At 39.5% G+C, this 27,433-nt stretch overlaps 1 protein-coding gene across 5 annotated transcripts in view; it reads right to left on the bottom strand.

The window, feature by feature from the left end:
- cntln (centlein, centrosomal protein) overlaps positions 1-27,433 on the bottom strand; it is a 515,524-nt gene that overhangs the window by 186,780 nt on the left and 301,311 nt on the right. For all 5 annotated transcript variants that reach the window (XM_059974898.1, XM_059974895.1, XM_059974896.1 and 2 more), the window contains one exon: positions 16,429-16,652. In XM_059974898.1, the coding sequence (XP_059830881.1) occupies positions 16,429-16,652 (224 nt within the window). The remainder of the gene's footprint in view (positions 1-16,428; positions 16,653-27,433) is intronic.

A 27,433-nucleotide genomic window follows, 5' to 3' on the forward strand; every position in this document is an offset into this window, starting at 1 on the left:
TGTATACAACTGCCATTAGGGTCCTTTTACCCTTGCCATTTCTTAACTCAACCCATAGAGACTTTACACCTTCCAATCTTATGTCATCTCTTTCTAACGATTTATTTCTTATACACAGGGCCACACCACCTCCTCTGCCTACTAATCTATCTTTCCGATACACCATATATCATTGAACGTTCAGCTCCCAATGGCAGCCATCCTTTAGCCAAGTTTCAGAGATGGTTACAACTTATATTCGCCAATCTATAGCTGAATTTCAAGACCATCCATTTTATTCCTCATGCTGCATGCATTCAAATATAACACTTTCAGTCCAGTATTTGTTTTTTGTTTTAACTGCACCACACCTCCATTGCCCTGTAACTCATGCCACCAGCTGTGATTAAGCTTCATCTCCTTCCCGTTCTTTCTATAATCTCTTTTCTTTAAGCTTAAGGATGTGCACAATACTTCTAGCTTTTCTAATCACTCACAGGAGGCCCTCCATAGCCCAAACAGGGTCTATTTTTAATTTCCTCCATTGACACTTGAGATAATTTCCTGAAATATTTTTCAGTCATTAAATGTTTGGGTGAACCTAAGTAAAGTAGATTTGGTCCACCTGAACCACAAAGAGAAGCTAAAATTTGTGCACTATATTTCTGTGGGATACCAGTTACAATTTAAAACATTTTGGTAAATTTATTTGAAAGAAACAACTCAGTTTAGTGAGATGCCTTAGATACTGTTACAGAGAAATCTTTTTGGTTGGGGAACTGTAATGAAAGAACTTCTAAAAGATTATAGACTTATTGTCTGAGATGAATATTTAATGGCTCACAAAGCAGCAGTCGAAGCACAAGTTCGAATGTTGCGAGACCTTAGGCACAATAATAAGTTAAATGGGAGCTGTTACTTCAGTCCTAGCTGGAGGCTTTCTCCAAACACTACTAGTAAGTGAAACTCTGAATTAAAACATCATTTATTTGGGAAGATGTTAAACTATTACAGTTGAGAACCAATATGTGAACACATTTGACATGCAGTCCATCTGAGAGAGCGCTTGCTTTGAATTCATGCAAATTGGTTTATCCAATTTACTCAGTGCTTATAAATTGGTTTATTATTGTTACATTACCAAGGTACAGTAAAAAACTTTGCTTTGCATGCTGTCCATACAGATCATTTCATTACAACAGCGCTTTCAGGTAGCACAAGGGAAAACAATTACAGAATGCAGAATAAAGTGTTATACAGTATTCAGCTCCCACAACCATTTTCACATTTTACTGTCTCATTTTCTAAATTTAAAATATACAGAAGAATTTTTTGAGTTGATCTAAAAAAAATTGTACATCATGTCAAATCAAAAGTTCTAAAGTCTGTGAACAATTTGGTAAAAATTAAAAGCCAAAATTGTGATGCTAAAAATGTATTCATTCTCCTTGAGATTGCTATACTCACTTTCCTCAGGTGCAATACTGTGTATTACCTTACCAACTCACACAATCTGTTGATGCGCAAAATTGGATGATCACCTGAATGAATACTTCCTCTCTCTGTAAGGCCCGATAGCATGGTAGATTTTCAACAGACCAAACCAAGATGAAGATAAAAGAGCAAACGAGGAAATGATAATAGAGAAGCACCAATCTGGGGAAGGGTACAAGACCATCTTAAAGTCACTAAACATACCTCATGAAAAAGTGGAAAAAATATGAAATTACAGCCACATTGCTTAGGACTGGTCACCCCTGTAAACTTGAAGAATGGCACTTGTAAGTGAGCTGCAGAAGTTCATAACTCTACAATCTCTAAGGCCTTGCACAAAAAGGACATTAATGGAAGAGTGGCAGGAAAGAAGCCCTGGTTGAAAAAAAGCATATCCTTGCCCTTCGGGACTTTGCAAAATGTCACTTAGAAGATACTGTGAGGATGTGGAAGAAGGTCTTGTGGTTGGATGAGAGTAAATTGGAACTTTTTGACATCAACACTAAATGGTAGGTGTGGCATAAATCTAATAGAATACATCAGCTGTGTAACACCATCCCTACTGTAAATTATGGTGGAGAGAGCATCGTGCTATGGAGAAGCCTTTCAGTAATTGAAGATCCCATCCACATTCAATTATGCTGCCTACTTTAGTGAGTCAGCAAGAAGTTTTGACAGAGTCCATGGAGACAAGGCTGGTTTATGTGACGTGCTGAACAATATCTACAACCCTCTGCAGTTTCAGGTGATCTCAGGCATAGCAGTTGCCGTACCAAGCCATGTTGTATCCGGATAGGATGCTTTCTATGCAGCCAATAAAAATTGGTGACAATCAAACTATTCCTCCTGAGGTAGTAGAGACACCGGCGCATATTTTTGGCTGTGATGCCAATGTGGTTACAAGTTTCATTTTTCAGGAATCAGAACTTGGAATGACAGTGGAGGATTTTAAGAGGCTTATCTCATTGACTGGTTGATTAGCTAAGTGACACCATCCAATAAAAGGCATTCATTTTGCTAATGTGAAAGGTAGATAATGCCATTCGCTTACTTAAGAAGGGTAGAAAGGTACATCAGCATCTGAATAAATGAAGTCTGATTAGGAGGAGTCGGCATGGCTTTGTGAATGGAAAGTTAAGTTTGACAAATCTTTCAAACGTTTTTTAAGAGGTAAACATATGGACAGATGAGAGTAGATTCAGTGTATGTGGTCTAAACGGACTTCAGCAGGGCCTTCAACAAGGTAGCACGTGGTAGGCTGTCTAAGGTTAGGTCCCATGGAGAGCTAGATAGGTGCATTCAACATTAGCTCAGTGCCAGGAAGCAGATGGTGGTGGCTTCCATCAGAATTGAGGCTGGTGACTAGTTGGAGTCAGTATTTGGACCATTGTTACTTGTTATTTATATAACGAGTTGAATGCGAAAGTACAAAGGTTGATCAATAAATTTGCTGATGACACAATATTAGGAGGTGTTGTTGATAGTGAAGAAGGTTAACTACGATTACAGGGGGATCTCGATCAGCTTGGGAAGTGGGCCAAGAAGTGACAGATAGATTTTTATATGTCTAAGTGAGGTGATGCACTTTGGAAAATTGAACCAGCATAAGACATATACTTTAAATGGTAGGGCACTGAAGAGTGTAATGGAACAAAGGGTCCTAGAAGTACAATTGCATGGTTCATTGCAAGTGGCATCTCAGATAGACAGGGCAGTGAAAAAGGTACTTCGTAAGCTAGCTGTCATCAGTTAGGCACCGAGTACAGGAATTAGGACATTATAGTATAGATGTACAAGTCATAAGTAAGAAGTAAGTCTGCACTTGGAATATCGTGTACAGTTTTGTTAAAGAAAAGACATGGCTAAACTAGAAATAATGCACAGAAAATTTCTGAGGCTGATGCCAGGACTACAGGGCCTGAGTTATAGGAAGAGTTGCCCAGGATGGGTTTTTCCTTAGAATGTAGGAGAATGACAAGTGACATTTAGAAATGCTTAAAATTATGTGAGACATATTTAAAGTATAAAGTGTATGGGTAGGGAAAACTAGTGAGCATTGGTTTACAGAGAGAGGGCAAAGATTTAAAAGGGACCTGAGGGTCAACATTTTCACAGAGATTGGCGAATATATGAAATGAACTGCCAGGGGAAATGTCGAGGCAGGAACAATAATATAATTTAAAAAGCACTTGGATAGGTACATAGGGGGGCAAAGCTTCGAAAGATATTGCTCAAACACAGGAAATTGGGACTAGCTGGATGTGGACTGTGGTCGGTATGTACTGGCTAGGTCAAAATGTCTGTACCTGTGGAATAATACTCTATAACTTTAAATGAGAAATTGGAGAAGTTAAACAAGATGACCTCAACAGCAATGATTTTAATGAAAAACTAGAGCCAAATTGTTACGTAAGAAATAGGAGCAGGAGTTGGCCATCTAGCCCATCAAGCCTGCTCAACCATTTAACATGATCGTGGCTGATAAGGCCTCTGCCCCACCTACCTGCCATTTCAACATAAACCATAATACACCTACTCTATGCAAATCTATCTCACTGTGCTTAAATTTAGCTAATGAAGTAACCCTATTGTTTCCCTGGGCAGAGAATTTCAAAGATTCATTACCATAAGACTATAAGATACAAGAACAAAATTGGCTCTTTTGCCCATCACGTCTTTGTTGACCCATTACCCTCTCAGCCCCAATCTCCTGCCTTCTTCCTGTATCCCTTCACACCCTAATGAAGAACTTAGCAACATTTGCCTTAAATACTCTCAATGACTTGGCCTCCAGTCACCTGTGGTAATGAATTCCACAGATTCACCACTCTCTGGCTAAAGAAATTGCTCTTCATCTCTTCTGAATGGAAAGCCGTTCCCTCTGGTATTAGACTCCCCCACCAAAGGAAACATGCTCTCCACATCCACTCTATCCAGACTTTTCAATGTGATTTCCCCTGTATTCTGATTCCAATGTGTACAAGCCCTGAGCCAGCAATCAGTCCTCATAAAGTAACCTTTTCATTCCTCATGAACCTCCTCGGAACCCTCCCCAATGTCAGTATATCCTTTCTTCAATAAATGGCCCAAAACTACTCACAATACTCGAAGTGAGGCTTTACCAGTGCCTTATAAAGCTTCAACATCACATCCTTGCTTTAATATTCTAGTTCTCGCCAAATGAATACTAACATTGCATTTGTCTTCCTCACCACTGTCTCAACCTGCAAACTAAGCTTCAAGAGTCCTGTACAAGGACTCCCAAATCTTTTGACACCTCGAATCTTTGAGTTTACTGTCCATTTAGAAAATCGTCTACACTTTTATTTCTTCTACCAAATTGCATGACCATACACTTCCCAACATTGCATTCAATCTGCCACTTCTTTGCCTATTTTCCTAAGTCCTTCTGCAGCCTCCCTGCTTCCTCAAAACTATCTGCCCTCCACCTACCTTCGTATAATCTGCAAACCTGACCACAAAGCCACCAATTCTGTAATCCAAATAATTGACATAGAATGTAAAAAGAAATGGTCCCAGCATAGCCCTGTGAAATACGAGTCACTGGCAGCCAACTAAAAAGGCTCCCTTTATTCCCACTCTTTACCTCCTGTCAATCAGCCAATGCTTTATCCATGCTAGCATTTTTTTTTAAATACCATGAGCTCTTATCTTGTCAAGCTGCCTCACGTGCATCACCATGTCAAACGCCTTCTGGAAATCCAAGTACTCAACATCCCCCGATTCTCCTTTTTCTACCCTGCTTATTATTTGTTCTAATAACTCCAACAGATATGTCAGGCAAGATTTTCCCTTAAGGAAACCATACTAACTCTGGCCTATTTCATCATATCTCTCCACATACCCTGAAACCACATCATTAACAATTGACTCCAACATCTTCCCAACCACTGAGGTCAGACTAACTGGCCTATAATTTCCTATCTTCTGCCTCCCTCCCTTTTTGAAGAGTGCAGTGACATTTGCAATTTTCCAGTCTTCAGGAAACATTCCAGAATCTAGTGATTCTTGAAAGATCATTACCAATGCCGCAAAAATCTCTTCAGCTATCTCTTTCAGAAACCTGGGTGAAAACAATCTGGTCCAGTTGACTAATCAACCTTCAGACTTTGTAGGCTCCCAAGCAACTTCTCCCTAGTAATAGTAATGAATTCAATTCTGCCCCTTGACACTCACGAATTTTCAGCATATTGCTAGTATCTTCCACATTGAAGACTGATGCAAAGTACTTATTCAGCTTGTTCCCCATTTTCTTGTCCCCCATTACTGTACCCCAGCACCATTTTCCAGCAGTCCGATGTCTACTCTTGTCTCTCTTTTACTCTTAATTTATCTCAAGAAACTTTTGGTATCCTCTTTAATACTATTGTCTAGCTTACCTTCATATTCCATATTTTCCCTCTTTATGGCTTTTTTAAAGTTGCCTTCTGTGAGTTTTTAAAAAGGCTCCCAATCCTCTAATTTTCCACTAATTTTTGCACAATTATATGTAATCTTTTTGCCTTTTATATTCACTTTAACTTCTCTTGTCAGTCACAGTGGCATCATCTTGCCTTTTAGAATACTTCCTCTTCTTTGGGATGTATCTATCCTGCCACATTAACATCCAGATCATTGATATAGATGACAAATAACAATGGACCCAGCACTGATCCCTGTGGCACACCACTAGTCACAGGCCTCCACTCAGAGAAGCAATCCTACACTACCATTCTCTGTTATCTCCCATTAAACCACGCACAAAGCCGTGTTCTCTCTCCCTAATAAGTCCCTGTCTATCTAAATACTTGTAGGTCTTATCTCTTAGTACTCCTTCCAATAATTTACCTATTACCAATGTCAAATTTACCGGCCTATAATTTCCTGGATTACTTTTAGAGCCTTTTTAAAACAACAGAACAACATGAGCTATCCTCCAATCCTCCAGCACCTCACCCATAGATACCGACATTTTAAATATATCTGCCAGGCCCCTTGTAATTTCAACACTAGTCTTCTTCAAGGTCCGAGGGAATACCCTGTCAGGTCCTGGGGATTTATCTACTCTGATTTGCCTCAAGATAGCAAACACTTCCTCCTCTTTGATCTGTATAGGTTCCATGACCTCACTACTTGTTTGCCTTATTTCCATTGACTCCATGCCAGTTTCCTTAGTAAATACTGGTGCAAAAAACCCATTTAAGATCTCCCCCATTAATTTTGGTTCCATACATAGCCAATCACTCTGATCTTCAAGAGGACGAATTTTATCCCTAACTATCCTTTTGCTCTTAATATACCTGTAGAAGCTCTTTGGATTATCCTTCACCTTGACTGCCAAAGCTACCTCATGTCTTCTTTTAGCCCTCCGATTTCTTTCTTACGTTTTTTTTGCACTTTTAAGTACCTTATTTTCTCCCTGTTTCCTATACATGTCATACATCTCTTTATCAGAATTCTAATATCCCTAGAAAACCAAGGTTCCTTATCCTTATTCACTTTGCCTTTAATCCTGACAGGAACATACAAACTCTGCACTCTCAAAATTTCTCCTTTGAAGGCCTCCCACTTACCAATCACATCCTTGCCAGAGAACAACCTGTCCCAATCCACGCTTTTTAGATCCTTTCTCATTTATGCAAATTTGGCCTTTTTCCAATTTAGAACCTCAGCCCGAGGACCAGATCTATCTTTATCTATGTTCAAGTTGAAACTAATGGTGTTATGATCACTGGATCAAAGTATTCCCCTACACACACTTCTGTCTCCTGTCCTAACTCGTTTCCTAATAGGAGATCAAATATTGCATCCTCTCTAGTCAATACCTCTATATATTGATATAGAAAACTTTCCTGAACACATTTTACAAACTCTAACCCATCTGGACCTTTAACAGTATGGGAGTCCCAATCAATACGTGGAAAATTAAAATCCCCTACTATCATAACTTTGTTTCCTGCAGTTGTCTGCATCTCCCTGCCAATTTGCTCCTCCAATTCTCACTGACTATTGGGTGGTCTATAATACAACCCCATTAATGTGGTTCATGCTGGTTCACTGTACAACACCCAATCCAGAATAGCTGGCTTTAGTGGGCTTGACCATGACCTGTTCCAAAAAACCTTCTTGCAGACATTCCACAAATACCCCCTCTTGGGATCCAATAGCAACCTTATGCATATTAAAGTCTTCCATGACTATCATATCATTGCCCTTTAACATGCCTTTTCTTTTTCCTGTTGTAATTGTAACTCGCATCTTTGCTACTGTTCAGAGGCCAAGATACAACTCCCATCAGGGTCTTTTTACTCTTGCTGTTTCTACAGAGGGACAACTGACAGCATCCTGACTGGCTGCATCACTGCCTGGTCTGGGAACAGTACTTCCCTCATTCGCAGGACTCTACAGAGAGTGGTGCGGACAGCCCAGCACATCTGTAGATGTGAACTTTCCACTATTCTGGACATTTACAAAGACAGGTGTGTAAAAAGGACCCAAAGGATCATTGGTGACCCGAGTCACCCCAACCACAAACTTTTCCAGCTGCTACCACACAGGAAATGGCACTGCAGCAAAAAAGCCAGGACCAACAGTCTCCGGGACAGCTTCTTCCACCAGTTCATCAGACTGATTAATTCATGCTGATACAATTATATTTCTGTTATATTGACAGTCCTGTTGTACATACTATTTATTACAAATTACTATAAATTGCACATTTGGATGGAGATGTAAAGATTTTTACTCCTCATGTATAAGAAGGATGTAAGTAATAAAGTCAATACATTTCAATTCTTAGCTCTACCCTCAAGGATTTTACAGTTTCCAATCAATATAATTTCTTTCACACTAGGGCAATGTAGAGTAGCCAACTAACATCTTTAGACTGTGAGAGGACACTGGACTACACCTCACTATCATGGGGAGCAAACTCAGTCCCCTTACAAATAACTGGAAGTAAGGATCAAACCCAATTTCCTGGCAGTGTGAGGTATCAGTTATACAGGCTATGAGACTGTGTGAAGAGAACTTGCACACCACTGTGACAGTTTGCAAACTTGAAATCCATTGATCAAATTAATCTGAGAGCTTTAGTATTGCTGATAGTAATTGGATTGTTGTAAAGATTGAACCAGTTAACTGCATATCTAGTACAATGGTTATCCTGAAGGAAGGAAATGCATTCAGCGTACTTGACTTGGAGGATATAGAGTACTGGAACAGTAAAAATGATCTGACTCTTTAACTGGCAGGAATGACATCTCGCATAATCCTCTCAGATATCAGAAAACAACTCAGACTCTTCCAATACCACCCCTGAGGTGAGTTTATAGGGAATGGATGTAGTAGAATCCTCATTAAATTGCATGCAACTGTGTCAGTCAAGGCCAAAACATGAGCATCTGTGATTTCTGCACCTCATAATTTTATGTCTACATCAGGAAGGAGGAACTATTAGAGATATTGGCATATTAGGGTGGATAATTTTACTGAGCCAAACAGTATCTACCTTAGAGTGTAAAGGGAAAAAAAGAAAAGATTGTGAGGGCTCCAGTGGAGATTTCTTGTCTTTGTTAGTCTCCTACCAGAAAACTACAGGAGAACTAATATTTTTCCTTGTTCAAAAAAAGTAGGAAAAAGCCAGTGTGTCTAACATTGGTGGCAAGGAAGCTGTTGGAGAAGATTCTAAGAGACAACATTTAAGTTCATGGAAAGTTAGAGATTGATTTGAAGGAGTCGGTATTGTTTTGTGCCAATTTGAATTTTTTGAAGAAGTAACTATAAACTGAAGAAGGGGCTGCCTTTTATTGGGTAACCAATCCTCTATCAATGCTAATACATTACGCCTAACTTCATAAATTCTTATCTTATGGAGAAGTCTTTTATGTCGCATTTCATTGAACACCTTCTGGAATACCAAGCGTACAACAGCTACCTGACCCCCTCTACCCACAGTATTCACTATATCCTCAAAGAACAAGTTTGTCAAACAGGACCTACCCTTCCATCTGTCTGATGGAAGTATTTCTATCCTGATATCTCACTATTTCTTAGTGTCATAGAAAAGTACAGCACAGAACCAGGCTCTTCGGCTCATCTAATCCATGCTGAACCTTTTAAACTGCCTGCTCCCATCAACCTGCAATGTGACCATAGACTCCATATCCCCACCATCCATGTATCTGTCCAAACATATCTTAAATGTTGAAATTGAGCCCCTGTGCACCATTGCGCTGGTAGCTTGCATCACACTCTCACCACTTTCAGAAGGAAGTTTCCCCTCAGGTTTTCTTTAAGCTTTTTACTTTTCACCCTTAGCTCATGACCTCCAGTTGTAGACCCAACCAAGCTCAGTGGAAAAAACCTGCTTGTATTTACCCGATCTATAACCCCCATAATTTAGTATACCTCTATCAAATCTCTTCTCAGTATGCTATGTTCCAAGGAATAAAGTCCCAAGCTACACAATCTTTCCTTATAACTCAGGTCCTCCTAACCAGGCAACATCCTTGTAATTTTTCTCTGTACTGTTACAACTTTATTTGTATCTTTCCTGTAGTTAGATGATCAAAAATGCACACAATAGTCCAAATAACAACTTCCTTAATAATAGCTTCAAGCATTGTAATTACTCACCTTATGTAAACTGTTTTCCCAAATGTCATTAAGCATTGTCTAAATTACCAATAGGTGTGTGAGAAAGCAATTTTAGCACCAAAAACTGATGCCCTTCAGTAAACAACTTCTAATCTTTGCAGAGAACAGTACAACATAAATCTATTCACAGTGTGATAAACTTTGATACTTTGCATTTTGTTATTCAATTTTTAAATTGTTCTGTCACCACCTGGTATGACATCATGCAATCGTGAACTAAGGAGCTCCAACCATGCTACACAGGAATTTGGATCCACCAGTACCACGGAATGGCACAAGATTATTAGACATTAATACTAATGTGATTGAGGTGACAATAATGACTGACAATGGTGTTTAAGAAACTATCTTCATTCTTTAGATCCCAATGTGTCCATCTGATCTACCTTTTTCAATTCAATCAACATCATTTCCATGATGTTTCTGAGCTACAACAAAGAGAAGGCAAAATTCCTAATAGTTGTTGGTCTCAATGCTTTCCCCAAGGTCAGCTCTATGTTGGTTGTTCCAGAGTTGAAGATAAACATAACCTATATATTTTTACAGCTGATTCAAAAAAAAGGAACATCTATTCTGAACACTTCAACATCGAAATCAATTAAATTTACACATTGTGCATTGGTACATACCTACTCAAAGTAACTCTTGTGGTCTCATTTATTTTTAGTGTGTATTTTGTATTGGAAACATAAGTTAAATATATAATTTTAACCCCTTGATTAGATTATGCAAGGAATAATTGTATATTCAAGTTAGATTTTTTTTTCCTTTATTTACAAGTAGTGTTATACAACCGAATAGCAAGGAAATAAATGGAAATATCTTGAATGCCAGCATAATAACCCAAGTAAGCTGGTTATAGCACCTACTTCAAAGATAAGCTCGGCTCAACAATACTAATGCTTTATAAATACACAAGAAAACACACTGTTTGGGGAATTCATTTTTCACATATAAACTCATACTTTTTTTTAAGTGCAATGTCAGTTGTGCGTCACCACAAGGAAGTACAGCATAATCTGTATGGACATCATAAAAAGAGAAGCTAGAAAACATATCTATTCACAGATCACTGTGACAAGCAAAATTCATTTTATTTAAAACTTATACATTTCTCTTACTAAAGAGTTAAATGAGAATTAAACTGGGTTGCTTAGACTTGTTTCTGGATAAGGACAACAATGGCTCACACTGCATTCCCCGAGATTTTATTAAATGTAGAGTAAATATTTCTCATCTACTTTCACGTAAAAGATTGGCTGCCCTGGGGTCACTTTTCATAAACAACATTGCACATTTTGGCAGAATGCACTATTAGTAAACCAATAAAGTAACCTGCAGATTTTATTTCTACCTGTTTCTCCTTTTACTTCCCAAAACTTTAACCTTAAGATCTAATGGATCCTTCATCCTCAGCATTATTTCACGTCTTGAGATGGAACTAATTTCATCCTTTTTGTTCTATTTTATTAATTGTAACTGCACTATTTTGATAAAATATTTGTTAGCTATATGGTATCTTATAACTGACGAAGGGTTTTGGCCCGAAACGGTGACTGCTCGTTTCAATGGATGCTGCCTGACCTGCTGAGTTCCTCCAGCTTGCTGTACGTGTTGCTTCACCTATCACCTTTCTAGCTATCCGCCTACCCCTCTACCTAACCTTTTCATTCTGGCAGCTTCCCCCTTCCTTTCCAGTCCTGAAGAAGGGCCTTGGCCTAAAGTATCAATTGTTTATTCATTTCCATAGATGCTGCCTGACCTGCCAAGTTCCTCCAGCATTTTGTGTGTGTTGCTTGTGAAGCATGTTAAGGAAAATTTCCTTAATCAATATATGTAAGTAACAACTAGAGAGATTGTGAGATATACTAAGAGCAAAAGGATAGCAAGGGACAAAACTGGGTCCTATTGAAGACACTGCTTCTGGCATCTCTAACCCTAAATGAATAAAACTGCTCTGAGTAAAACAATTCTAAATTGTCTTAATCGTATTTCTCGCTATCAGTGACAAAAATCACTGCTATTTAAACACAAGCACACACAACTCATGCTATGTCAAAACTGTTCACTCTAAGCCAGTGTAGAGTCCAACAGCCAAGCAAGTGCACATGACTGATGCAGGTGAGAAACTATTTGGCAAGTCTCAAATCTCCTGAGCTAATTAAGAGGCTTTGTGTCCCAAATAAATGATAGGAATCCCAGTTATTTTCTTGACTAGTTTTTGCACTTGAAGATTTGTCCCAAAGAAGCAGCTGCCCCGATGAACTGTCGGACCAATTAAGCAGAATCCACTGTAGTTTGTGAAATGATGACTTTAATTAGCTATAAAAATTTCCATCTCACTTTTACACATATTCCGCATATTTGTTTACTCAAACTAATTTTACAGGGGGATAGTACCAAAACAACTGGGCTGAGGATGGGGCAGTCGGTGTACAAGTAGATGCAGTGCCCAGAGAGACTGTCAGGAAGTACAGGCAGATGTTAGGGCAAAACTTGCAGTCAGTGGGATAAGTTGCTGTGTAACATGGGGACAAAATCGAAAAAGATGATGAATATAGGACTGAAGGTGTAATATTTGAATGCACACAGTATATGGAATAAGGCAGATGATCTTTTAGCACAGTTAGAGGCTGGTAGGTATGATGTAGTAGGCATCACTGAGTCATTGCTGAACGATCATAGTTGGGAGGTTAACATCCAAGGATACACATTGCAAGGAAAGGACAGACAGGTAGGCAGAGGGGGTGCTGTGGCTCCGATAGTAAAAAATCAAATCAAATCCTTAGAAAGATGTGACATAGGATCAGAAGATATAGACTCTTTGTGGGTAAAGTTCAGAATCTACAAGGGTTAAAAGAAAACCCTGATGGGAATTACCTGCATATCTCCAAAAAGTAGCCAGGTTTGGGCTAAAATTACAAAAGGATATAGAAAACTTATGTCTCAAAAGGGCAACGTTTCGATAATCATAGGGGATTTCAATATGCAGATGGGTTAGGAAAATCCAGTTGGTGCAGGAGTTGGAAAATTTGTAGAATCACTACAGAATAGCTTTTTAGAGCAGCTTGTGGTTGAGCCCACTAGGACAAAGGCTATTTTTATATTGGGTTTAGTGTAATGAACCAGATTGATCAGAGAAAAGGTAAAGGAACCCTGAGGATGCAGTGATGACAAAAAGATAGTCTTCACTCAGTATTTTGAGAGGGAGGAGGTAAAGTCAGATGTATCAGTATTACAGTGGAGTAAAGGGAATTACAGAGGCATGAGAGAGGAGCTGGCCAAAGTTGATTTTAAGGGGACACTAGCAGGAATGATGGCAGAACAGCAATAGCTAATGTTTCTGGGAGCAATTCAGATAAATACATCCCAAAAAAGTATTGGCAAGATGATATGATTGTGGCTGACATAAAGATCAAAATCAACATAAAAGCACAAGAGAAGGCATAATTAACAGCAATAATTAGTGGTATGTTAGAGGATTTGGCAGCTTTTATAAACCAACAGAAGGCAACTAAAAAGCCATAAGAAGGGAAAAGATAAAATATGAAGATAAGCTAGCCAATATCAAAAGTTATTTTCAGATATATAAAGGGTAAAAAAGAGGCTAGAGCAGATATCAGTCTGCTGGAAAATGATACTGCAGAAGTAGTAATGGGGGACAAAGAAATGAGACGAACTAAATAAGTATTTTGTATCAATCTTTACTGTGGAAGACACTAGCAGTATGCCGGAAGTTGGAGAGTGAGAGGAGGCAGAAGTGAATGCAATTGCTATTACTACGAAGAAGGTGCTTGGGAAGCTGAAAGATCTGAAGGTAGATAAGTCACCTGGACCAAATGGACTACAGCCCAGGGTTTTGAAGTAGGTAGCTGAAGAGATTGTGGAGGCATCAGTAATGATCTTTCAAGAATCACTGGATTCTGGCATGGTTCCAGAAGACTGGAAAATTATAAACAACATTCCACTTGTTAAGAAGGGAGAGAAGCAGAAGAAAGAAAATTATAAGCCATTTAGCCTGACCTCAGTGGTCGAGAAGATGGTGAAGTGGATTGTTAAGGATGAGGTCTCAGGGTATTTGGCAGCGCATGATAAAATATGCCAGAGTCACTGTGGTTTCCTGAAGGGGAAAACCTGGCCTGACAAATCTTTTTGAGGAACTAACAAGCAGGATAGACAAAGAAAAATCGGTGGATGTTGTGTACTCAGCGTTTCAGAAGGCTTTTAAAAGTTCAAAATACATTTATTATCGAAGCATGTAAACTATATTGACATTTCTACCCTTACAGGTAGCTACCAAAGAAAGAAACCCAACAGAACTCAATTTAAAAAAGACCGCCCAAACCTAATATGCAAAAAAAAGGAACAAATTGTGCCAACAATAAAGAGTACGCAAATAATAATCAGAATAAAAGTGCACGGAAGTAACTCCAAAGCCACAATGCCAGTTCATTGCTGCAACCAGTCCAGGAGGCCATTAGTTGCAGGCCAAAGCTTCAATTCAGCTCAGAGATGAATAAACCTCGCCATGCAGCAAGCTAAACGCCAGTCCAAACCCCCAGCACTTAAATCAGCAAAGTATCGGCTTATTTCTCACTCTCAGACCCAGGCCTTATGCTCCTGGGCCCAGGTCCTACTGACTCGATTCAGCCCATCCACACAACACAAAAGCCCATGGTATAACAGGAAAGATACTAGCACAGATAGAGGATTGGCTGATTGGCAGGAGGCAAAGGGTGGAATAAAGAAAGTATTTTTCTGGTTGGCTGCCAGTGACCAGTGGTGTTCCGCAGGGGTCAGTGTTGATGTTATATGTCAATGATTTTGATGATGGTGGCCAATTTTGCGGACAATACAAAGACAGATGGAGGGGCAAGTAGTGTTGAGGAAGCAGGAAGGCTGCAGAAAGACTTAGACAAATTAGGAGAATGGGCAAAGAACTGGCAGATGGAGTACAATGTCAGGAAGTGTATGGTCATGTACTTTGGTAGAAGGAACAAAAATGTAGACTATTTTCTAAACGGGCAGAAAACTCAAAAATGCGATAAGTAAATGGACTTGGGAGTCCTTGTTCAAGATTCCCTAAAGGTTAACTTAAAGTTAGAGTCAGTGGTGAGGAAGGCAAATATAACATTAGCATTAATTTCAAAAGGATTAGAAGATAAAAATAAGGATGCAATGCAGAGGCTTTGTAAGGCACTGGTGAGGCCTCATGGGGCATTGTGAGTAGATTTGGGCCCTTTAACTAAGACAGGATATGCTAACATTGGAGAGGGTTCAAAGGAGGTTCACGAAAATTATTCCATGAATGAAAGGCTTATTGTAGGAAGAGAATTTGATGGTTCTGGACCTGTACTCATTGCACTTTAGAAGATTGATGGGGATCTCATTAAAAACTATCAAATTTTGAAAGATGCAGTTACAGTGGATATGGAGAAGATGCTTCCTATAGTGGGGAGTCTAGGACTTATGGGTACAGCCTCAGAATGAAGGGGTTTCCTTTTAGAACAGAGATGATAAGAATTTCTTTAGCCAGGGAATGGTGAACCTATGGAATTTGTTGCTAGTCAGCTGTGGAAGCCAAATAATTGGGTTTATTTTAAGGTGGAGGTTGACAGGTTCTTTATTAGTTAGGGTGTAAAAGATTATGGGTAGAAGGCAGGAGAACAGGGTTGAGAGGAAAAATGGATCAGACACGACAGGCCAAATGGCCTAATTCTGCTCTTATTTCTTATGGTCTTCTTTGAGGATGGTAAACCAAGCATTTGTTGCTGCTCCCTAATGGTCCTTGGAGGCAGTGTCCAAGCACATTCATACACTACTGCAAATCTCTGGTGAATGTACTCTCTCAGTTCTGCCGAGGAGCTATAGCAGGATCCTGACAGTGAAGATTAAGGAAGTGATGGGCAATCACTCTCACCTCATGTCATCTCTGGAAGTTTCTTTGATTCCTATTTGCAACAAGGCTATCACGAGGACTGGAGTGAAAGTCCCTGGAAAAAGTCAAACTTGCCATTTGTGAGCAGTGCATTGGTGTGTCATTTGACAGAACAGCACTGTTGATGTCATCCATCTTCCATCACTTTGTCGATGATTGAGAACAAAGCAACTAGGTTATCCTTAATTGGATTGGAATAGTCCTGTTGTTTGGTACCCACTGTGCAATGCCCTATATTGATATTTTTATTTAATGTACATAACATCCATGGAAAATTGACAACTAAAATTATCAGCATTTGAATTAGTTGCTTCCCTTCCTTATAATACAAAATTGTTGCTGCAATATTTAAAACATACCTGAATAGTCTGTTTCTTGACTTGAAGCTTCTGGTTCACAAAACTCAATTGGGATGTTAACTTTTGATTGTTCTGTTTCAGTTCATTGACAGCATTTAAGGCTGCCTTTTTTCCATTCTGCACAACAACAATCTGTTGTTGTAATGATATTAGACGTTGTTGTAAAGCAATGATGGAAAGACTTTGTCTTGGTTGGACCAAAGTTCTGGCTTTCTGCTTCCTTACTGCAGTTTAAAAAAAAGCAAAGTCACTGTTGGTTTTATGATAAAACTTTAGTTTTATATCACTTTTTAATTGAAGTCACTCAATAGACCATCAATTATTACATAACATAGAATGCCATCAGTCAAAAATGTCATTACTTGAACTAAAATATATAAAAAACATGAAGATTAAATCAACTTATCATCGGTTATCATGTTGAAAAAAATGTCTGAATTATTCTAGTTAAATAAAACTAAACAATTCAATCTGAGCTTTGTCCTGACAGTACTTAATGAAGCATTACTGAAAAACTAATTGGATGAAAGATCTTTGATTTTAAAGTTAACTATCTTTTGTTTCATGGATGCTGCCTAACCTGATTATTTCCTGTGTGTTTTCTTTTTATCCCTAATTAATTCAGAAAAGCCATGGAAAAGACAAAGGGCAAAGGAGGAAATATTACAAGTTATAAACAAAAATTGATCTCAGTAGGTTTTAATGAAGAGTAGGATAAATGAAAAGGCAGAGTGTTCCAATTTGGGATCCAGGTGGTTGAATGTACAGCTTCCATCAAAAGGATTAAGTATTAGAGAGAAGGGAACGGCTAAATGTGGACAACTGTAGGGTTTTGGAAGATTTCAATGATAGGCAAGAGAGTGATTATGCTAGAATTTAAGCATTAGAAACAGAAAATTCCAACATGCCATCAGGCCCTTCAGTCCATCAACTTTGCGCCAACCATGATATCTATTTGAACTATATGCCTCCACATGGTCCACAGAACTCTGTTCCATGCCTGTTGACTTGACTTGTCCAACTGACTCTCAAACAATACTATTGTATCTGCTTTTACAACCTTCCTGACAGGATGTTTCAGACACCTACCAGTTTAGCTGTAACAAAAAAAAAGTGCCTTTCAAATCTTCTTTAAACTCCATCCCCCAGCCAGCCCTCACTTTAAATAAGTACACTCTAATATTAGACATTCCTACCCTGAGACAAAGACCATCTACTTGATTGATGCCTCTCATAATTTTATGTGCTTCCATTAGTTGCATCTTGGCCTCTGACGCTTCAGAGAAAACAATCAAAGTTGGTCCATTCTCTGCTTATACCTAATACACTCCATTCCAGGAGACATTCTGGTGAACTCTTCTGCATCCTCTCCAAAGACTCCACATCTTTCTTATTATGTGGTGAACACAAGTGCACAGAATACTCCAAATGTGGTCTGGCTAAAGTGTTGTACAACTAAATATGACTTCCTAACTTATAAATCCAATGCCTGACTGATGAAAGGAAGCATTCCCTTCGGCTTCTTTACCATACTTGTGTTGCCACTTCCACTTACCACTTCTGCATCACCCCAAGATCCATCTGCATATAACTGCTCCTAAGGATCCTGCCATTTACTGTATACTTTCCCTTTATCTTTGATAAATGCATGCTGGCCTTCTCTAATCAGTCCACCCTGGTGCAAATAACAGCTAATTATGGTTTTTCCCACCACTGAGTTGAAACTGACTGGTCTGAAATTACTGAAGTTATTTTATATTCTTTGTTTTTGAATAAAGCTGTAACATTTGGCATTTTCTAGTCCTCAGACATAACCAGTGAATGTGTGGATGATGGAAAATTCCTCCTTGACATTCTTCAGCAACCAACAATGCATTCAGTCTGGGACAGGTGCACAATCCACGGTATAAATTGTCCTCTATATCCTTGAACAGATCACTGGATTGGACTCTAGTTGGCACCACCCTGCTGAAGGTCCTATTTCTGGTTAAAATAGGCTTCTTGGACACAAAATATTTGTTTAAAAAATCTAGAACTGCAATATAAACAGAAAATTCAGGAAGCAAAATGTACCAAAGCATTAACTCGTTCCCCCATCCATAGATGCTGTCTGACATGCTGAATGTTTCAAGCAAACCGTTTTTATTTCATATTTCCAACATCAGCACCTTCTGATGTTCCTTCCTAAACTGACCCAACAATAACCAATTCAAACCTAACCCAAGCATTTATAATTTTTTCAATGCCAGCCCCACCTTTGACTCAGGATTTATGAACATTTGGAGAAGCGCAGTCTAATTATGAATAGTTGGCATGGCTTTGTGATGTGCAGGTCATGCCTCATGAGCTTGACTGAATTCTCTAAGGACGTGACATTACAGATTGATAAAGGATGTGATGTATATGGATTTTTAGTAAAATGTTTGATAAGGTTCCTCATGGTAGGCTCATTCAAAAAGCCTGGAGGGTTGATTCAGGGAAACCTGGCTGTGTTGGTACAGAAATGGCTTGCCCACAGAAGGCAGAGGGTGTATTCTGCCTGGAGGTCAGTGAAGAGTGGCTTTCTACAGGGTTTGTTCTGGGACCCATATTCTTTGAAAATTTTATAAATGACTTGACTGAGGAAGTGGAAGGCTTGGTTGGTAAGTTTGCAGATGGCATGAAGTTGCTGTAGTTGTAGATAGTGTGGAGGGTTGTTTCATGTTTCAGTGGGACATTATTAATATGCAGACCTGCGCTAAGAAGTTGCAGATAGAGCTGAACGCAGAAAAATGAGAAGTGATTCACTGTGGAAGGGAGACTGCAGGGTTAACGATAGGATTCTTAGCAGTGTGGAATAACAGAGGCATCTTGAGGCCCACATTCAAAGATCCTGCAGAGTTACCACACAAGTTGATAGGGTTGATATGCAGGTTAATGGTGTGTCGGGGGAGTTGAATTCAAGAGCCACAAATGTAATGTTGCAGCCTTATAAAACCCTGGTTAGACCACACTTGCAATACAATGTTCAGTTTTGGTCACCTCATTACATGAAGGAGGTGGAATCATTAGATAGAATGCAGAGAAGACTGACAAGGATGCTGCCTGGCAAATCTTATGAAGATTTGCCAAAGCAAGCCAGAGATTTTTGCTTTGGAGTAAAGGAGGATAAGAGCTGTCTTGACAGAGGCATATAAGATAATAAGAGTCATAGTTAGAGTGGATAGCCAGAGACTTTATCCAAGGGCAGAAATAGCTAATACAATAGTGCATAATTTTAAGGTGCTTGGAAGAAAATTTAAGGGGATGTCAGGGGGCATACCTCCAAGGTGAGGGGGGTAATTTCAAATGAGATGTGAGGGACTGGTAGGTGCAAGGAATGTGCTGTCTGAGGTGGAACTAGAGGCAGAAACATCAAGGACTTTTAAGAGACATTTAGGTAAGTATATGAATGAGGGGGAAGTGGAGGGACATAGACATTGTGTGGACAGAAAAAATTAGTTTAGTTAGCCAAATGATTACTAATTTAGTTGGTTCGGCACAACACTGTAGGGCCTGTTCCTGTGCTTTACTGCTCTATGTCAACACAGAGGAGCACCCTGCCAGAGGAGGTGGTACAGGCAGATAAATTGGGGCATTTAAGAATCTTATATAGGCACATAGATTATCGAAAACTAGAGGGCTATGGAGAAGGGAAGGGTTAAAAGATCGGCACAACTTTGTGAGTTTAGGGGGCTGTACTATGCTGTAATGTTCCATGTTCTAATCAAACACCAAACAGAGATCCATTGTGTTCTCTCTTACTGAGCCATTAACCGTGGTTTCAGAATATATACCCAATAATGAAGTTGAAAGGCAAAAAAATATATATTTAAATATAAGGAGCTCTCCAAGTCTAAAATAATTGTGGCCAAGGATTATGATGTTTTCAAAGCCAATTCAAACCTGGCAGATTTAATCGGGATTGATCAGACACGTTGGTTTAGTAGTCAGGGTCTCAGCTATATTAGTTAACGAAGTCAGTGACTGTTTGAAAGATCTAACAGTTAACTGAATCAATCTGGACCAAATAAATCATCACAGGCATTGTGGAAGACACCAAAATTGGGGGCATAGAGGACAGCAAGTGCAGCTATCAAAACTTGCAGCAGGTTCCAGACCAGCTGGAAAAATAAGCTGTAAAATGGCAGATGGAGTTTAATGCAGACAAGTGTGAGGTGTTGCACTTTGGGCGGACAGAACAAGGGAGCACTACATGGTGAGTGGTAGGGCACTGAGGACTGCAATAGTACTGGGGGAATCTGGGAATACAGATCCGTAATTCCTTGGAAGTGGCATCACAGGTAGATAGGGTCGTAAAGAGAGCATTTGCCCTCTATAAATCAAAGTATTAAGTACAGGAGTTGGGATGTTATGCTGAGGATGTATAAGACATTGGTAAGGCAGAATTTGGACAATTATGTGCAGTTCTGGTCACTTAAAACCAAGATGGTATCACTAACATTGAAAGAGTACATAGAAAATTTTAAAGAATTTTAAAGAATTGCGGAACTGAGTTAACAGGAAAAGTTGATTTCATGAGTGAAAGAGAATAAGGGGTGATTTGAGAGTAATATAAAATTATGAGGGGTATAGATCAAGCAGTTTCTTTTCCCAATGTGGCTGTGTAAGACTAGAACTAGAGGTCATAAGTTCGGGTGAAAACTGAACTACTTAAGGCAAATCTGAGAGGCTTCTTCAAACAGAGGGCAGTGCGAGTATGCAATGAAAGTGGGAGATACCAGTTCAATTGCAACATTTAAGAGAAGTTTGAAAAAGTGCATGGATGGGAAGGGGATGGAGGGCTATGGTCCAGGTCCAGGTCAGTGGGACTATAGTTTGGCATGGATTAGATGCGCTGAAGAATGTGTTTCTATGTCATTGTGCTCTATGATTCTATTACCTATCATTATACCACTTTAGGACTCCTGAACTCAGTGATACTCCGCTATTTTTAACAGTTTTTTTTAAACAGAAGAAGAAAGCCCTTAACTCTGAGTGGAGTCATCGGGACGCCGTCATGACAGCGTTTTTTTAGCAGGCTTTCTTACTTTTACAAAGCCGAGTTGCTAGCTCGACACTCAACCCAGCACGGATGGAACCAGCTGGATTTGAACTCGGGAGCCTTTGCTTCAAAGTCCGGTGCTGACGCCACTATGCCAACAGTAATCCTGCATTATTTGCTCCAGTGTGTGGTATACATTCAATCCAAGAACGACTATACTACAGAAATGTACAGCTTTTCTGTACTATTTAACAAGATTCTCGCCAAAGGCAGATAGAACATCGTAGTTAATCACTTATGAATATTGACCACTTGGAAGAGCCACCTGCATTTGATTCTATTGCAGGAAATTAATGACCAAGATATACAAATGAGAAAAGAAAAATCAGATACCCCCACTCTTAAAGCCCAATCAAAAACTAATTAACAGTTCAAGAACATGCAGTCAAAATATTCAATGAATTTTTCATTGACTCGAAGCTTCTACCTCCCGACCCTTTTCCAGTTACTGTTTTGAATTTACCTATCTATGCTACCATTTGTTATACAAAAGATTGGACCTTTATCAATCAAAAAATTGTGTTTCTCCAATGCTTTCCATGATATTGTTATTTGTTCCTTCATTTCTTTTACTCAGTTTCCAAAGTTTAGACATGTAAATCTAGATTGTGAACACATCCTCAAGCTCAACTGTGGACCAATTGGAACTTCGTAGAGGTTTTGAGATTTACTTTTCTGTTCATTAATATCAATATTTCACTTACCTTAATTTCAATTATATCTGAATTTCATCCAGAGACAAAGGAATCTGTCTCACTAAAGTCTCCTTGTTATGGCCATGTTAATGGAATACTTCTGTTTGATTTTTTGATATGAAAATTTGCGATCTCAATTCAAAATTTTATTTGTAGGACAATTTGCACAGAGTACAATTAAAACTATCTATCATCTGGGTGATGCCATGCTTCTATCAATGACATTCCTTCTCTAGCTCAAATTGGTATTTTTCTCCAATACGTCAATTTGACTTATTACTAACTCAAAATATGTTTTAAAAAAGGTACTAACAAACAATACCATATATTTCATCAACAAGCTATTAGTTTACTGTGTGTACATGTAATAAACCCACAGGAAGATTATCCACCTTGAATAGGGCAGGTATTTTTTTTAAATGGTGAAGAAGTACAAAATCTCTTTTGATGTTTTGCGGCAATGTGTCAGACATGTCCCCGGGTGACCCAGCCTGGGTCAATGCAGTGCAGAAGCACTAACACTGCCTTGGTGCATCATTTTATTTTTGCCTTAAGCCATTTACTGTGGCATCAATTATTTACATTGCTTACAAGGCCAGAAGGATTGGCCAGGTGGGAGCCTGGCGTACAGGGGATGCTGCTTAAAGAAAGATAGGCAATCTTTTATTCCACAGATCGATCTTCCACACCACTGAGACAATCAAATAGTAATCATGGGGAGGAGGAGGGAGTTTGTTATGTTTGCTCCAAAGTGTCAGATGAAGTAACTTCTGTGGCTGCTGTCAAAACAATGTTTAGTGAAAGTTGTTCTGTGCAGCTATTTTGCAAAGGTTATTGAAAAACAAACATCTAATTCATGAAAATCTGGTAAGAAGCTAAGGAATCAATCTTCAGAGACTGATCCTTTGAAGTCCTGGGCAACTTGGTGACCACAATACATAATTTAAAGCAACAAACTCAGAACACTATTTAGAGGAGAGAAGAGAGAGGGATGGAGGAGATGGGAGGAGAAGGGATGAGGGAAGAAGAGTAAAAGACATGGAAGGGGAACACATTTCTGGGTAATGATTTCTGAGCGAAGGTAAAGACAGAATCAGATGCACATCAGCTATGGCCAGAGTTTGCAGGCAATTTTTTCCTTCAAGGCAAAATCTGACATCATAAATGGCTGTGACGCTCTGCTCCCTGACGAGCTAAACACCTTTTGTTCATGCTTTGAAAGGGAAAATAAAACTATACCTGTGTGAATCCCTGCAGCATCTAGCGACCTTGTGTTATCTGTCACAGAGACCGACATCAGAGAATGAAGCCTCAAAAGCAGTCAGGCCCAATGGTGGACTCAGCAGGACACTGAAAACCTGTGCCAAACAGCTAGCTGAAGAGTTCAAGGACATTTTCAGCCTCTCGCTGCTGCATTTGGAGACTTCCACTTGCTTCAAAGTGACATCAATCATACTGGTGCCCAAGAAAAGCAGGGTGAGCTGCCTCAATGACTATCGCCAAGCAGCACTTGCATTTACTCTGATAGAGTGCTTGAGAGGTTGGGTATGCCTAGAATTAACTCCTGCCTGTCAAAGGACCTGAATCCACTGCAATTTTCCTATCACAACAGTTCTATGTTGGGTGCAAACTCACTGATTTAGCCTTGAACGACCTGGACAACAGAAATATTTACAAACACATCAGGCTGTTGTTTATTTTTAAAACTCAGCATTCAACAGCATCATACTCTCAGTAGTATTCAATAAGGTTTAAAACATGTGCCTTTGTATCTCCCTCTGCACATGGACCCAACATATCAATAAAAGACAACGCAAGTGATTATGGATTTCAGGAAGGGGAAATTAGGAGATCAAACTCAGTTCTCATCAAGCAGTCAGTAGTGCAAGATGTGAACAACTTCAAGTTCCTGGGTTTCAGCATCTCTGAAGGTCTACACTGGGTCCAACATATTGATGCAATTACTAACAAGATATGCCAGTAGCTATATCTCATTAGGAGCTTGAGAAGATTTTGGAATGTCACCAAGGACTCTAGTAAATTTCTATACATGTACCGTGGAGTTTCATCACTGCCTGGTAGGGAGGTGCCAATGCACATGATCAGAAAAAGCTGCTGAAGATTACAAACTCAGGTGGTTCCATCATGGGGACTAGCTTCCTCACCATCAAGGATATCTTAAATAGGCAATGACTCAAAATGGCAGCAACCATGGACGTCCCTCATTATCCAAAAGCACCATGGTTTTTAGTGGTTTAAGTTAATATGGCAGGGAGATGGGAACAGGTATGACAGAGCTGAGGATGAGCCAGCAGGTTTACAAGTAGATGATGGACGTAGCATGAATGGAAGCAAGGACAAGCCAATGACTGCAGACAAATGCAGAAATAGTAAAGAGTTAAATTGTACCACAGAGGCAAATTTCAAAAGGGTGAAGAATATAGGACTGGAGGCATTCGGGATAAGGTGGACGTACTTGTGGCACAATTAGAGATTGGTTGGTATGATGTGTGGGCTCACTGAGTCATGGCTGAAAGAAGGCCATAGTTGGGAGCTTAACATCAAGGGATATGCATCAAAAGAACAGGCAAGAAGGCATAGGCAGTGGTGTGACTCTATTGTTAAGAGATGGAATTACATCTTTAGGAAGAGGTGACATAGGGTCAGAGAATGCTGAATCTTTGTGGGTGGAGATAAGAAACTGCAATGGTAAAAAAAACCCATTACAGGCGTCATATATAGGCCTTCAGATTGTAACCAAGATGTGGGGTTGAGGTGCATGTAATAAGGGTAATGACACAATTGTAATAGGGGCTTCAATATACAAAGGGATTGGGAATACCAGATTGGTGTTGGATCGCAAGAGCCGGAATTTGTTGCATGCCTACGAAATGGCTTTTTAGAGCTGCCTGTGCTTGAGCCCAATAGGGGAAATACTATCTTAGATGGAGTGTTGTGTAATAAGCCAGATCTTATTTGGGAGCTTAATATAAAGGAATCCTTCGGAAGCAATGATCATAATATGATTGAATTCAGAATGCAATTTGAGAGGGAGAGGCATACTTCACACTCATCAGTTATCTTAGTGGAATAAAGGGAATTACAAAGACATGAGAGAGGAGCTTGCTCAGGTGGATTGGAGGAGGATACTGGCAGAGCAGAGATGGATGTAGTTTCTGAGAAATGTTCACAAGACGCAGGATAGATATGTCCCACAGAAGAAAAAGTTCTCAAATGGCAGGGCTAGACAACCGTGGCTGATAAGGGAAATTAAGTACTGTTTAAAAGCCAAGAAAAGGGTATATAATGTAGCAAAAGTGATTGGAAAGCTGGATGATTGGGAAGCTTATAAAATCCAAAAGGCAAGAAACAAAAGCTACTAGGAAAGTTGACGAGGGTAAAGCAGTGTATGTTGTCAATATGGATTTCAGTAAGGCCTTTAACAAGGTTCCACACAGAAGGTTAGTTCGGAAGGTTCAATCGTTAGGTATTAAAATTGAAGTAGTAAGATGGATTCAACAGTGGCTGGATGGGAGATGCCAGAGTAGTGGTGGATAACAGTTTGTCAGGTTGGAGGCCGGTGACTAGTGGTGTACCTCAGGGATCTGTACTGGATTCAATGTTGTTTGTCATATACATTAATGATCTGGATGATGGGGTGGTAAATTGGATTAGTAAGTATGCAGATGATACTAAGATAGGTGGCGTTGTGGATAATGAAGTAGGTTTTCAAAGCTTGCAGAGAGATTTAGGCCAGTTAGAATAATGGGCTGAAAGATGGCAGATGGAGTTTAATACTGATAAGTGTGAGGTGCTACATTTTAGTAGGACTAGTCAAAATAGGACATACATGGTAAATGGTAGGGCAATGAGGAAAGCAGTACAACAGAGTGATCTAGGAGTAATGGTGCATAGTTCCCTGAAGGTGGAATCTCATGTCGATAGGGTGGTGAAGAAAGCTTTTGGTATACTGGCCTTTATAAATCAGAGCATTGAGTATAGGAGTTGGGATATAATGTTAAAATTGTACAAGGCATTGGTGAGGCCGAATTTGGAGGATTATGTACAGTTCTGGTCACTGAATTATAGGAAAGGTATCAACAAAATAGAGAGCACAGAGGAGATTTACTAGAATGTTACCTGGGTTTCAGCACCTAAGTTACAGGGAAAGGTTAAACAAGTTAGGTATTTATTCTTTGGAGCATAGAAGGTTGAGGTGGGACTTGATGGAGGTATTTAAAATTATGAGGGGGATAGATAGAGTTGACGTGAATAGGCTTTTTCCATTGAGAGTAGGGGAGATTCAAACAAGAGGACATGAGTTGAGAGTTGGGGGCAAAAGTTTAGGGGTAACACGAGGGGGAACTTCTTTACTCAGAGAGTGGTAGCTGTGTGGAACAAGCTTCCAGTAGAAGTGGTAGATGCAGGTTCGATACTGTCATTTAAAAAAAAATTGGATAGGTATATAGACAGGAAAGGAATGGAGGGTTATGGGCTGAGTGCAGGTCGATGGGACTAGGTGAGAGTGAGCGTTTGGCACGGACTAGAAGGGCCAAGATGGTCTGTGCTGTAATTGTTATATGGTTAAAAGCTATAAAAAGGGAAAAGATGAAATATGAGGGTAAACTAGCCAATAATATAAAGCAAGATACCAAAAGTTTTTTCAGTTATATAAAGTGTAAAAGGGAGTTGAGATTTGATATTGGACCACTAGAAAATGATGCTGGTGTGGTAGTAATGAGGGACAAAGAAATGGCAGATGAACGTATTGGGTACTTTGCATAAGTCTTCACTGTGGAAGACACTAGCAGTGTGCCAGAGGTCTGTGAGTGTCAGGGAGCAGGAGTGAGTGCCATTGCAATTACAAAGGTAAAGCAGTAGGCAATCTAAAAGGTCATAAGGTGGATAAGTCACTTGGACCAGATGGACTACATCCCAGAGTTCTGAGAGAGGTTGCTGAAGGGATAACAGATGCATTGGTCATGATCTTTCAAGAATTACTCAATTCTGGCATGATCACGGAGGACTGGAAAATTGCAAATATCATTTCACTCTTTAAGGGAGGGAAACAAAAGAGAGGAAATTATAGGCCAGTTAGCCTAACCTCAGTGGTTGGGAAAGTGTTAGTCTATTATTAAGGATGAGGTTTTGAGGTACTTGAACACTAATGATAAAAAAGTGACTTAAACAACATGGTTTCTGTAAAGTTCTGTAAAGAACTCTTAGA

Source organism: Hypanus sabinus, chromosome 7, assembly GCF_030144855.1.
Source record: "Hypanus sabinus isolate sHypSab1 chromosome 7, sHypSab1.hap1, whole genome shotgun sequence".
Lineage (NCBI taxonomy): Eukaryota > Metazoa > Chordata > Chondrichthyes > Myliobatiformes > Dasyatidae > Hypanus > Hypanus sabinus.